Below are 13,461 nucleotides of genomic sequence, written 5' to 3' on the forward strand. Positions count from 1 at the left end.
GTAAAGTACTCACTTGATAGGGTCATCGGAGGACGAACTGAGATCATGCACATGGAGTGCATTGCACAGTGCCTGGCCTAGAGTGAGTGTGCAATAAACAACTGCTATGTGTAAGATCCTAATTTATAGCTGGGGAAACTGAAGTCATGAGGGGTTAAAGGATCTGGCCGAGGTGACTCAATAGGAGAGCCTGCCAAGACTGATGTGGCCTTTATAGTTGGTGCACCTCTACGACACCGTATGGCTTCTAAGAATTTTTCTTTATTTGTATTTTTTTAATGTTTATTTATGTTTGAGAGTGAGAGAGGGGGAGGGGAAAGAAGGGGCAGAGAGAGGAGGTTCAGAGGATCCAAGCCGGGCTCCATGCTGACAGCAGAGAGCCCAATGTAGGGCTCGAACCCACAGACCATGAGATCATGACCTGAGCTGAAGTCAGATGCTTAATGGCTTGAGTCACCCAGATCCACCTCTAAGATTTTTTAAATAGAAATTGCAAAATCTGGTCTATAAGTTACAATGAATTTTCATCATTTAAGGATGACCTTGTATTTTCTGCTTTTAATTGGGCAAATATCCTAGGATTCTCCTGGGGAAGATGCATGTCAGAGAGGCCAATGCACCTTTTGTCAACAAGCAGGTAGGTGTTAGGAAGTAGGATTTGCATTTTACTTGGAGGAACTGGGTCCCTGGACAGTCAACCACTGGCCTCAGCCAGATGGTAAGACGAGGACTTGACAAAATGGTTGTTTGCAGTTCAGATTTTAATCTTTTGCCTACCTGGGAAATTCCCACCCCAGCTTTTTTGTTAGGAGCACAGGGGCTCCTCCGTGGTTCTTGTGACACACACCACCAGTAGGGTTGACAAATAGAAGGTTAGATGTTACTCTCCTGCTGGGTCAGCAACAGCAGTTCTCATTTCCTGATCAGAGTGGGATCAAAGATATGGCATCAGGCTGGTGGGCCTCCTGCAATAAGCCACAAGAGTGCTAGAGATGTCTGGTCGTGCACAGCCCCAAGCAGTGACATTCAGGTGGCTCATGTGGTCTGCTGGGACTCACAGGAAAGTGCTCCTTTTCCTCTGAGGATCCCCAGGAGACAGCCTGAGGGTGGGCTGGTGTGTTTTTAACATGTTTCTTACTCTTGTTCTCCCTTTTTTTTTTTTTTAATTTTTTTAACGTTTATTTATTTTTGAGACAGAGAGAGACACAGCATGAACGGGGGAGGGGCAGAGAGAGAGGGAGACACAGAATCGGAAGCAAGCTCCAGGCTCTGAGCCATCAGCCCAGAGCCCGACGCGGGGCTCGAACTCGCGGACCGCGAGATCGTGACCTGAGCTGAAGTCGGACCTTTAACCGACTGAGCCACCCAGGCGGTCCTTGTTCTCCCTTTTTAAAGAAAGAAGCAGTAGGGGCATCTGGGTGGCTCAGTCGGTTAAGCATCTGACTTCAGCTCAGGTCATGATCTCACGGTTCTCGGGTTCAAGCTCCGTGTCAGCCCCTGTGTCGACAGCTCGGAGCCTGCTCTGATTCTGTTTCTTTCTCTCTCTGCCCCTGCCCTGTGCATGCTCTGTCTCTCTCTCTCAAAAGTAAATAAACATTATAAATTAAAAAAAAAAAAAAAGCAGTTCAAGAAGGCAATGGTGGCAGGCTATGTTAAATAACAGATTTGGTTTTCACTGTGTTCGCTTTTATTTGTATCTCTCCATAGGGTGAGGTACTGTTGGTTTCCCAGTTATGGTTATGACATAATTCTCTTTTAAAATAAAGTTTGTTTAAACAAAGTGAGGAATTTTAAGGAAGACTATTAGGTCAGTAATAGTGCAAGTGACCCATACATGCGACAAATTGTAAAGTCGATTGGAGCTTCAAGGTGGTGGAAAATGACAAAAATCTGAAGGTGTTAGGGAAGGACGGAAGTCAATAGGCCTGAACTAAAACCCATCTCAGCCACTAACAGGGGTGTGCCCTTGCCCACTTCACTCCTCTGAACCTTGGTCTTCTCCTGGGGCAAATGGAGATTATTTAATCCCTTTATTTGCAGAAGGGTCATGAGAATGAAACACAGTATCTATAAACTTTCTGGCTGGAGCAGAGGTTCTCTTATTGATAACTTCATTACTGGTAGTAGTAGTAACCTGCCACCCTAGGATCCTTGAAACAGGAGGGACTGTTTTCAACTCCCAAAGTGGGCGTGGCAGGTTTCCAGGGCGATGGATTTATTGCAGGATGACCGACATATGCTGATGTTAGCTTCATAACTCGTTTCTGACCTTAAGAGAGCCAGGAAGTTTTTGCATCACCCACAGATCTTCCCAAACACCTGTCCCAGCACTGAGCTGGTTAGGACTCTTCGGGTTCTTTCTTAGAATTAATCCTCTGGAAACGCTTTTTCTTGTGCCTCGTCTCAGAATCTGCAGGCAGCATTGATGAGGAAGTTTTTTTTGTTTTTTTGTTGGTGGGTCTTTTGGGGGGGTTGTTTTTTGTTTGTTTGTGTTTACATTTACTTGGTTGTTAGTCCTTCATTGTTGTCACTATTTATTTTAAAACTCTTGAACAACCCCTGATATGCACACATTTTGCCCGCCCTCCCCCACCCCCCACGTTTTTTTGAAGAGAAGGAAATGTGTAGCTTGTTTTGAATGCAGACGGTGTTCGGTTCTACCGGAGGCATTTACGGCGACAGCCAAACGCAGCAGCAACAGCGCAAAATTGTCCCTCGGTTGGGGGAGGGGGTTAGGGACGGCAGGACAGCAGCCGGGAGGGGCGTGGCCCCGCGGGCCGGGGGAGGGGGGCTTCCGGCTCGGGCCTCAGGATCCGCCCCCGCTGTCTATTGGTCAAAGGGGGTTTGTGGTGAGAGGGTGGTGTGAACCCCGTCCCAATAGTCCCCCCTTTTGCTCCTAAGCTAGGCGCGTCCCTACACCCCGGCTAAGGGCTTTAACATGCATTTTCGTCGTAGTTCTGGCAGCTTGAGAGAGCATGATGTGGCCCCATTTTGCAGCTGAGAAAACTGAGGTTTTAACTGGTAGAGGTGCTCAAGGACATCCACCTCTATGGCACAAACCTCTTTCTGGGGATCCCCCAGCACCATCCGCGACCCTCAGCGGATCCGCCTAGTCTCTGCAGCGAGGGTGGGGGAATAATGAGGTTGACCGCCACGCCACCAGGTCTGAGTCACCCACCTAAGGCTCGCAGGGGCACAGCCAGCTCTCTCTCAGGGTCCCCGACTCGGGCCCGGGTCTCCCCGGGCCGGAAGCTGTTCCTGACCGCTCGGCTTAGGGTCCAGGACTCTCGCCGACCCCTCTACGTGGCGTCGGGTTTGGTCACTGTCCCGCGGCACCGGTGCTCCTTCAGGGAGGGGCCACGACTTCCCCCGCGCTCGCTGCGTTTACCCCCAGGGCTCCAGCAAAGGGGCCGGGTCCCCAGCCCCGGCCTTGCTGCGGCCTCGGAGACCCCCGGCCCGCCTCTGCGCCACAGGACTGAGACAGCAAACAGCGAAGCCCAGATTAGGACCGAGAGGCTCGGAGAAAGCGAGCGACGCGCCCCGGGGCCCCGAAGGCTAGCCTCGGAGGCCTGGGGCGCGGCTCCCCAGGCCAATCTTGAGCCGGGGCGGGGCCTGGGGGCGTGGTGTCGGCGGGCGGGGCCGGGTCTCCAGGGCTCCCGGCCTGGCCTGGGGCGGGGCTGGAGGGGCCGCAGCGCAGGCGGGCGGGGCGGGGGCGTGTCCGGGCGCTCTCCCAGACCGACGCGCTGCGGAGCCTCACTCAGTCTTCGCTCCGCGCCCGCGCCGCCAGCATGACCGACGCGCTGCTGCCCGCGGCCCCCCAGCCGCTGGAAAAGGAGGGCGACTGCTACTTTCGGAAGGTGGGCGGCTTCGGGTGGGCGGGGAGCCTACGGACTCCAGACCTTCTGCCCCCAGGCTGCGGAAGGGGCTTCGGGAGCTCGGGGCCGGGGTCGACCAGGCCAGGAGGGGGAGGGGGCGCACCGGCCTGGGGTGGGCGGGGCAGAGGCTTTGGGCGAGGGCTCCGGGCGGTGGTGTACCGGGCGGCCAAGTGCAGGTGGCTTCCGGGGCTGGGGGCGGGGAGGGGCTCCTGGGGCTGCCCCGCACAGGTGGCGGAGGAGGCTGGGGGCCAGGAGGGGTGCCCGGGTCACCTCGGCCGACTATCCCGCGCCCCTGGGGAAGGGATCAATTCCTAGTTGTGGAGGTGTCCGCGGCCTTGCTGCACGTTGGGACCCGAGCCCACCTTAGACCCGAGCGCTTGGCGGGGTGGAGATAGATCACCCCAGGTGGCTTGGCGTTCTCCTTTTGCCTCCAGAACGCTTCCAGTGTCCTCTTCTCCGACTTTTAGAAGGAAGGGGAGAGCTGCCGGTTGGGAGGTGACCTCTGCGTTGCCCCCTTTCTGCCCGAAGTCGCCTGGGAGGGAGTGCGCTCGGCAGACATGAGGGCGCGGCCTCGCCCCTGCTCACTTTATGCTAAAGAGTATTTATTTGATTGTTGGAAAGACCCGCTACGAGTGCTGGCTTGGCGGGAGATTGTTATTTCCGTGCGACCCTCCGTACGCCCCGCTGGCCCTGGGATAACAGCCCTGCAGCCCAGTCCATCAAAAGCGACCCCAGTTCGCAGAGCTAGGGCGCTGAGATGCCCGCAGTTTGGCATGAAAATGCTTTCGAACCCGGAGACACGGTGAGACTTTCCACCCTGCCTCCTTGTAGGTTCCAAAGAATCTAAAAATAGCCTTTGGAAGTTGGCCAGGTTTGACCCGGTGGGTTGAGAGACTGTTGTTTCTTTATAACCCATAAGACCCAAGGCAAAGTGTGTAATTATAAATAGGGAAGTGAAACTTTCTCAGTCAATTCTTAATTGTTCAAAGCCTAACGATCCAGTCGGTAAATGATCTTGGCATCTTCCTTCTTCCACATGACACAGACTTTGGGCTTTTCTCTTCCGTGAGGAGCAGTGGCCCCAGGGGAGGGGAATTGGAAACAGGTGACAATAGAGTGGGAAAAATTCTTTTTGGTTAAATTGCTTTTCACATTAAAAAAAAAAAAGAGTAGTTTTAAGGTATATTTAAGTTCAAAGATGTCATCATGGAATTACAGGATTATAACTTCTAATTATGTGTGGCATTTGGGGCAGAGGATCACAGGCCATGGAATTGCAGAAGGAGGTGGAGCCTGGGAATCCCTAGATCTTGGTCCTCAGGCCCCAGAACCTGGCTGCCACCCTGGCAAAATTCCTGTGTAGCCTTCAGCAAGTTGCTGCCTCTTCCTGGGACTTCATTTCTTTCCTGAATTGTTTGTTCTCTGAACAGGTGGGAGTCTGGACCCACGGCAGCATTTGGGGGAGATGACAGAGGGAGGGGTAGAAGAGATGTGGAATGCCTGTGAGGGTTCCATTCCCAAGTCTTCCAGAACAGGTGTTCCAGGGAAGGATGTGCACAAGAAAGAGAGGGGATGGCTGGTGGGGGAACTAGGAAAGGATGCAAGGTTGGGTGTATTTTATTTTATTTTTTAAAGATTCTATTTTTAAGTAATCTCTACACCCAATACGGGGCTCGAACTTAAACCCCTGAGATCAAGCGTGGCATGCTCTACTGACTGAGCCAGCCAGGTGTCCTGGTTGGGTGTTTTTTTAGATGCAGTGTCTCTGGTGGTAAATGGGAGAATCATGGGTGTAAAATAAGGTGAATCACTGGTTTACAATTAGAACCATCTCTACAAGAAAAGGAGATCTTGTAATGATCGTAGTGCTACATCATACCAGCTCAAAGAATGTTCTTTGTACCAGAATAATAAAAGGTGTTGATGGTGAACCTTTCTCAATTTGTGATCTGAGCCAGCTTGACCTAAAATGAATGCTCCCTGAATGAAAGAGGTAGATGTTCCACAGGTGAGAAAGGGAGGAAGAGCACTTTAGGTAGCCAGAAGAGCAAGGGCAAAGGCATGGAATTGTGAGCACTTGTGAGGGAGCCCTCTAGGGTGTGGAGGTATAAGTGGGAACCAGGCTGTTCAGGGTCACGCATCCTGCTAAGGAACCTGGGAACCTCAGGGACCCATCAGAGTGTTTCAAGAAGGACCAGACGTGAGAGATTCGTGCCCCAGAAAGCTGAGCGATCTCCGAGTGGGGGATGGGGGAGAGGCAATGGTGGGGAGGTAGGGAGGAGTTGGGGGTTTAGTCTCCTGCAGTTTTCAACATCTCTGCCCTTTCTGCTCTGATACCATTGATGGACCACTGCTGGCTTTTCAGTTATAAAGTGCTGCGTAAACACAGCCTCACCACCCATCCTAATGACCAGCTTGCACCACTAACTTAAACCAGGGGTCCGTCCAGGCTGGAGGCAGGGATTCCAGTGAGGAGGTGAGAATGATAGGCAGCAGCAGTGTCCGTGGGATGGGGAGAGCTAACGGATAGGATATGGCGAGGAAGGGCTGCTGACGAGTGCAGGCTGTCTGCCCTAGGTGTCTGGGTGGATGGCCAGGCACCTCACTGAGGTGGGGGGAACTTGGAGGCTGATGTATAGGGGCAGGTGGATTTGAGGCCCCCATGACATATCCAAGTGGGGTCCCAGTGAGGAGGGACCCAGAAGCCATGAAAACACCCTGTCTGGAGATGGGGCTCTGGGGGCACCAGTATAGGAGGCAGTTGGGGTGTTGTGAGAAGGGCCCAAGACAGAAAGGAGTAATACTTCCACTTAGGGGCAGGCAGAGGGATGGGAGGCAAGCCAGAAGGGCTGCAGTATTAAGGAAGCCGAGAGAAGTGATTCTTTTTCATGGAGAGGTGGGGTTGACAAATCAGAAGAGCACTGGAAAATACTGGATTTAGATATTCAGGGGCTTGTTAGTCAATGAGTGGGTAGAGAGTCAGGGGCAAAAGCCAATGAGGTGGGGTGCAGAGGGGAGAAGGGCAGAGAAGGTGATGGGTCCAGTGAGATGGGGGTGGAGGAGAGACAAGAAGGCAGGTTCATTTCAGAATGAGGAAGTCTTTCAGCTTTTTAAAGCTGAAGGTAAGGAAGTTCAGGGTGGAAGGCAGGTTGAAGATTCAGGGGAGAAAGAGAACAAGCTATGGAGGGGTCCCAGGAGGTGAGGGGCAGGGCAGGGCTGGGACGCAGCTGCCGGACAAGCTGGGTGGATGAGCCAACCAGGGGCAGTAAGCGAGGACCCCTGAGACTGGAGATACCACCAGAGTGGGCTCCCCCATCCCGTTCTTGGACTTTGGAGATTTTGTGCACACTTAGAGGATCAAATTAATTTCTGCTAAAATCAGGCTTCTCTTTCATCCTGTTCCTTATCCTATCGTCTTTCCCCTCCCTTTTTTCTCGAAAATGCCATTCTGCTCCATTCATTCAAAAAGCATTTATTGAGTGACAGCTCTAAGCCTGACCCCTGTCAGATTCTGGGGCAGACTCAACTCCGTGGCCCTTCACAGGGGGCCTCATGTCCTGGGGTGCGGGCAGTGCAGGGAGTCGGTGCTTTGTCCGGATAGCTCAGGCTATGCTTGAATAGGAATCCGTTCTTTGCTTTAGAACAGAGTGCAAAAAGTGGGGGGGGAGTCTGCGTCCATACTGTTTTGTGTGACTCACACACAAAATGGAAATGAATTGTCCAAAAAGCTCACTCTGCCGGTGAGACCTGGACCCTGCACAAGACCATCATTGGCAGAGAGGGAGGTTCCCCAGTAAATCAGCATCTTCTTGGGGTCGTGTAGGACTTGGCTCTACAGAAAGCCCAAGGACACGGACACAGCTTGGCCTCAGGTCAGGCCTCCTGGGCTGGCAGCTCGGGGGGCTCCCAGTTAAGAACAAACAAACACAGAATACTTTCTGGCCCGTTGCATTGTGTTTCTCTCATCTCTGGCTTCTCACTGATTTTTTTTTTAATGTCTTTAATGTTTATTTTTGAGAGAGAGAGAGAGAGAGAGAGAGAGAGAGAGAGAGAGCGGGGGGAGGGGCAGAGAGAGAGGGAGATACAGAATCCAAAGCAGGCTCCAGGCTCTGAGCTGTCAGCACAGGGCCCGACACGGGGCTCAAACTCACGAACTGTGAGATCATGACCTGAGCCGAAGTCGGGCGCCCAGCTGACTGAGCCACCCAGGTGCCCCATCACTGGTTTTTCCTTTTGTTTTTCCTTTACGTTGATATGTTTAAATAGAGGCACAAGCTCGGTGGCTATAAATTGCTTTCTTAAAAGAATGACCAGTGGAAATGGAGCTTCTTTTTCCCAGATTTTCATGCTCATCTTAATGAACGTGTGCGGGAGAATGGAACAGTGTGTGTTCCGACCTATAGTTAATGCAGAGGAGTGTACGTTTCCAGGACACTTGTCCCTGGAGCTCTCTGGGTGCCTTCGTCCTAAAACCCACAGGAAATCCTCTTCGTGGCCAGGAGAGAAAACCAGCTGGAGACAAACTAGAGAAAGCTGTTCTCTAGGGCTGTTGAAAGGGCCCCGCATAAAAGGTCTTAGCACCTTGTGGAAGGAGAAAATCAGGACAAAATGCTGTATTGTCTGTCCTTATCTCTGCCTCTTCATCCGCTGGGAACACCAATGACCCGAAATGAATTTAGCTCCATTGTTTCTACCCCAGAGCTGGAGGAGAAGTTGTTTCTTGTCCACAGAGGCCTCCAGGCTGGACAGGCTCCCAAGGTTCACTGTGTCCTGATTTATGGTCCGTGTTTACTCTGGGCTTCCTTGAGGCTCCAGCAGAGAAGGAAGAATTCTTTTCTTTTTCTTTTCTTTTCTTTTCTTTTCTTTTCTTTTCTTTTCTTTTCTTTTCTTTTCTTTTCTTTTCACCTAGACACTCCTTCTGGTTCCTCCTCTGCACCATTCATCTTCGTGACGTGTAATTCTGCGTTAGACACATGTGTGCGGGGGAGCTTTCTGTGAGGCCTGGTCCGCCGTGCTCAGTGTCGGTCATGGAGGCTCATCAGCGCCAGCTTTCCGGGGTGTCTGGGCCCCCTCCCCTTGGATGGGAAGAGGGGTGTGAAGGTTGCTGATGCTGCCCTCTGCCCCACCCCATGCACCACCATGGTCTGAGCCAGGTCCTAAAGGCCAGACTGGCTCCAAGTTGATCATGGCCTTGGTGAGCGTCTGCCTGGCTACACTGATACACGCTAGCAGCCCAGAGGCTGTGTATGACAAGCACCTCTTCACGTTGCTGGATCCTGGCCAGGAGGGGTCCCCTGGCAGAAACAGAATTTTCAGGGTGACTCAGAGGAGAGTCAGCGTGATGAGCTAGCTGTAACAATATAAACGTCTCCTGCTTCCTGGGGCTATTTGGATGATTCCCAAGACACCACCTGTTGATACCGAGCATTGGTTTTAGCCCGGTCACCACTTCCTTCTTTGGCTCAGGTACTAGAGTCTCGTGACAGGCTGCATTGGAGGTGGCCACAGAGGACGGTGGGATTGCAGATGCAGCCCAGCCCCAGGACGGGGTGTCTGGCCGAGTGGGCGGCGAGGGGTGCCGGCTGGGAGTGAGGTCTCCCACCTGCAGCACCAGGGACAGGGGGAGAGATGTGAGTCTTTCTGGACTTTCCGGTCAGACCCACGCAATTCTGTGTGGCCATATGCCGTTAGAAAGTCCCAGGTTTTGATTGCATTGTAAGAAGAGAAAAGGGCAGGTGATGGAGAACTTGAGGAGTAGTTCCTTTTTTGGCGCACCTGGGTGGCTCCGTCAGTTAAGCGTCTGACTCTTGATCTCAGCTCAGGTCTCGATCTCAGGATCATGAGTTCAAGCCCTGAGTTGGGCTCCATGCCGGCCATGGAGCCTACTTTAAAAAAAAAAAAAGGGGCGCCTGGGTGGCGCAGTCGGTTAAACGACCGACTTCAGCCAGGTCACGATCTCGCGGTCCGTGAGTTCGAGCCCCGCGTCGGGCTCTGGGCTCGATGGCTCAGAGCCTGGAGCCTGTTTCCAATTCTGTGTTTCCCTCTCTCTCTGCCCCTTCCCCGTTCATGCTCTGTCTCTCTCTGTCCCAAAAATAAATAAACGTTGAAAAAAAAAAAAATTTAAAAAAAAAAAAGAAGAAGAAGTTCTTTTTCTCCCTTGTTATGTGTCTTGTAAAAGTAACATGAATTATTGTGATTGCAGAAAAAAGTAATTACAAAAATGTACAAATTCACACACACACATACCAGCCCCTCTCCCACACAGACACGCTTTGCAGACAGGAACTGTTAGCTGTGGGTGAGCGCATCTGACCGGGTGAAATAAACAGGTCATCAGGTGGGACTGGAAATATATTTGATCCATGGAGATTTGGGTGATGGTAAAAGCTTTGTTACTCATTCAACAGGTTGCACAGTAACTGTGAGTGGTGCGCAGGAGGTGTTGATAAAGACTAGTAGAAGTGACCGCAGGGAGCCTTTAGTGAAGGATCATGGCTAAGTGCTGATTTCATACTGTGGCCTCCCCACCCCCCCATGTGAATGGTTGGGGATGCTGGAGAAAAGCAGGTGCTCTGTGATCTGCCGCCCCGGCTCCTGGCAGGGATCCTGGAAGGGCAGGAGGGCTCTTGAAACACGCTAGGCTTTCGTTTTAATTTTAATGGATGTGGAAAAGCTAGATTCTGTTGCATCCAGCGTGCCCTGAATCTCCAGCATGGCGAGAAGTTAAATTAGATGTGTGTGTGTATTGCAGGGTACTGCATGCTATTTTGGTGCCTTCTGGTTGACAGCTTCTGGCTAACTCATAAACAAACAATTCTGTTTTCCAAAGTTTGGTGGTTGAGTGGGGGATTGCGTCATCAGGAAGGAGTGAGAAAGGCTGAGAAAATAGAAAACATCTTTGCGCTATAGGAGCAACAAAAAGTACCCTCTTTCCCACGCCCGTTTGTACAGAGGATCCAAAGTTGGCTCTGTGCCGACAGCAGCAAGCCCCATACGGGTCTGGAACTCACGAACTGTGTGAGGGGCTCTAGCTAGGAGACCCTCCTGCCCTGTCACCCTCTGCTCAGTCTTATACCTGACCTGGAGACCCCAAGTTCACACTGTGCCTTCATTTTGCTGGAAAATCATCTACATGCATAAGCTTTACCTTTGACTGTGGAAGAAGAGCCCATACCGGTTTTCTGGGTAGAGGGGAGTCAGGTGCCAGGCACTGACCTGAGTGGGACCCCGGCCGGAGGAGGAAAGACTGCTCCAGTCCCTGTCTCTGCATCTGCCTTCCCGGTGACCTGGCCTTTCTCCCTTTCCTAGTGTCTGTCTCTGTAGGTAAAGGTTGAGTACTCTTGTCCTTTCTTCCAAATGAAGTGCCTCTAAATTGTGCCTGGGTATCACTTTTAAACACGTATTTCCCAGCTGAGCGATGTGACTGTTCACAAAGGGCATGCCAGGGGGATGTTGGCAAATGGAGTTCTCACTCTAGGTGAACTGATTCTAATTAGGACTAATTGAAAAATGAGTTGCAGGTGCCAAAAAAATCCAATCCAAAATGGCACATAAACACACTGTGGCACATCCCTACAATGGAATTCTCAGCAATAAAAAGGAGCAAACCACCCAGGAGTGCAACAGTGTGGATGGATCTCAAAGCATAATATTGAACACAATGTGCCAGACACGGAAGAGTATGTACTGTACGGTTCCATTTCTACGAAGTTCTAGAACAAGCAAAAGTCTATGGTGATGGAAACCAGAGTATTGGTGGCCTGGGGATGATGAAGATATTCTAATTTTTTTTAATGTTTATTTATTTTTGAGAGAGTGAGTGTGAGAGGGGGAGGGGCAGAGAGAGAGGGGGACAGAGGATCCAAAGTGGGGTCTGTGGTGACATCAGCGAGCCCAATGTGGGGCTTGAACTCACGAACTGCAGGATCATGACCTGAGCCAAAGTCGGGCGCTCAACCGACTGAGCCACTCAGGTGCCCTGAAAAAGTTTGATTGAGGTAATGATTCCAGAGGTTTATACATTCGTCCAAACTCATTGAACTGTGTATTTAGAATCTACGTATTTTATTATACATAAATTATACCTCAATTTAAAAAATGGTTTAGGCAAGAAAGGGAATGCATTGGCTTCTCTAACTGAGCAGTCCAGAAGAATGGCTTCAGGCCTGGCTTGATCTAGGGCTCAGATGCTGGTACTAGCAGTTTCTCAGTCCCCCTGGACTGGTATTCATTTTGGTTGGGGGAGACATTCCCCTGCTGGTGGCAAAGGCCAGTGGGGGAAAAATGAAGGTGTCTTCCTCATGAGTTCTGATTATCCTCTGTCAGGTGCTCACTCTGAGTCCCTCTGAGGGCCAGGGGCCTTCAGTTTCCAACTGACCAGGCAAGAGGTCAGTGTTCTTCTTCTTGGAAAGGAGGTAGGGGAGCACTGAGTGTCAAGGACTATGAGGTGGGAGAGGGGGACCTGGTCACTGTGCCCAAAGTATGCACAGTGATGTTGGGCAGCCCTCAGCCGGGAAGCACGTGAGAGGTGTCTGGGGGTTTGCAGGCAAGCTGTCCCAGCCAACATCGCCCCGCATTCCTGCTGCTGACTGCCTCACAGCTCATCTTAGAGTGGCAGCAGGGACGTGGGCTCGAGTCCGGCTCCCACCCTCCCTGCCTTGAGTAGCTCACTTGACCTGCAAACCTTAGGACTGTGGGATCTCAAATGCTGTAGCGCGGTCCACAACTGGCCGTCTGACTCATGACACATGCCCTGTGATGAAGTTGAGGCCTCACTCAGTATTTGCTTTTCTGGGTGTTGGCTGTTGGACCGTCTTCCGGCTTTTTAACATTGATGCAAATGTCCACACACAGACTCTGTGTGGCAGAAAGACTCACTTCACTGTAGGACTTGTAGACCATGACCTTCGAGGCCAGGACAGTTCAGCTCTCTGCCCCCACTGCCTCCCTATTCCCGGTTTCCAGGTTAAGCAGGTGTGACAGGTGCTGCCTTGGGCCCTGGCACAAACCTTCGTTTCAGTTGGCAGAAGCTCTCCATCCCGTTAGGAACCCACCAAGAACTGAGGCATGGTCGAGGACTGTGGGTCCCCAGAGAACCGCTGAAGGGGCCAGTGGACAGCTGGCAGCTTCTGGAGATGCCAGGGGGTCTTTATGGCAGTCTTGCCCAGATTTGCTTCTTGGGGCTCCGAGAAGCTTCCACAGTCCTGTGGGTGTTCCTAATGTTTCCAGCTGGCCCAGCATTCCTACCTGTCAGTAAGAAGTAATGTCGTTTTGGTTCTAATTACTCAGTCATATCTAATCCTAAGCATTCCTCTCTCTTATCTAGGAACTTGACTCCGCATCTGTGGGCTAGCCAGAAGTTGGGTAGAGTATAGGAGTAGGAAAAAGTTCTTATCCGTGAACTGGAATGGCAGCTTATCTTAGCTCTGGGAGTGTCCATAAAGGAATTCGTTATTAAAGCTTCTCTGTAAAATGGAACACAGCTTGGGTGAACCATGTGATTTTTGAGTCTGATCAAGCCATCCAGATAAAGCTACCCCTTCATAGTAATTTTAGAAAGTGTAAAGGAAAGAGGAGGGCCATTAGT

The 13,461-nt window shown here is 51.5% G+C and overlaps 1 protein-coding gene across 1 annotated transcript in view; it reads left to right on the top strand.

Moving 5' to 3' along the window:
* Positions 1 to 3,788: 3,788 nt before the first annotated feature.
* Positions 3,789 to 13,461, top strand: part of RHPN2 (rhophilin Rho GTPase binding protein 2) — a 59,831-nt gene continuing 50,158 nt past the window's right edge. The window contains exon 1 of the mRNA XM_047078308.1: positions 3,789 to 3,857. Within this exon, the coding sequence (XP_046934264.1) occupies positions 3,789 to 3,857 (69 nt within the window). The remainder of the gene's footprint in view (positions 3,858 to 13,461) is intronic.

This window comes from Lynx rufus, unplaced genomic scaffold (genome assembly GCF_022079265.1).
Source record: "Lynx rufus isolate CCGP_SWC_20201006 ecotype Redwood Valley unplaced genomic scaffold, mLynRuf1.p SCAF_16, whole genome shotgun sequence".
Classification (NCBI taxonomy): domain Eukaryota; kingdom Metazoa; phylum Chordata; class Mammalia; order Carnivora; family Felidae; genus Lynx; species Lynx rufus.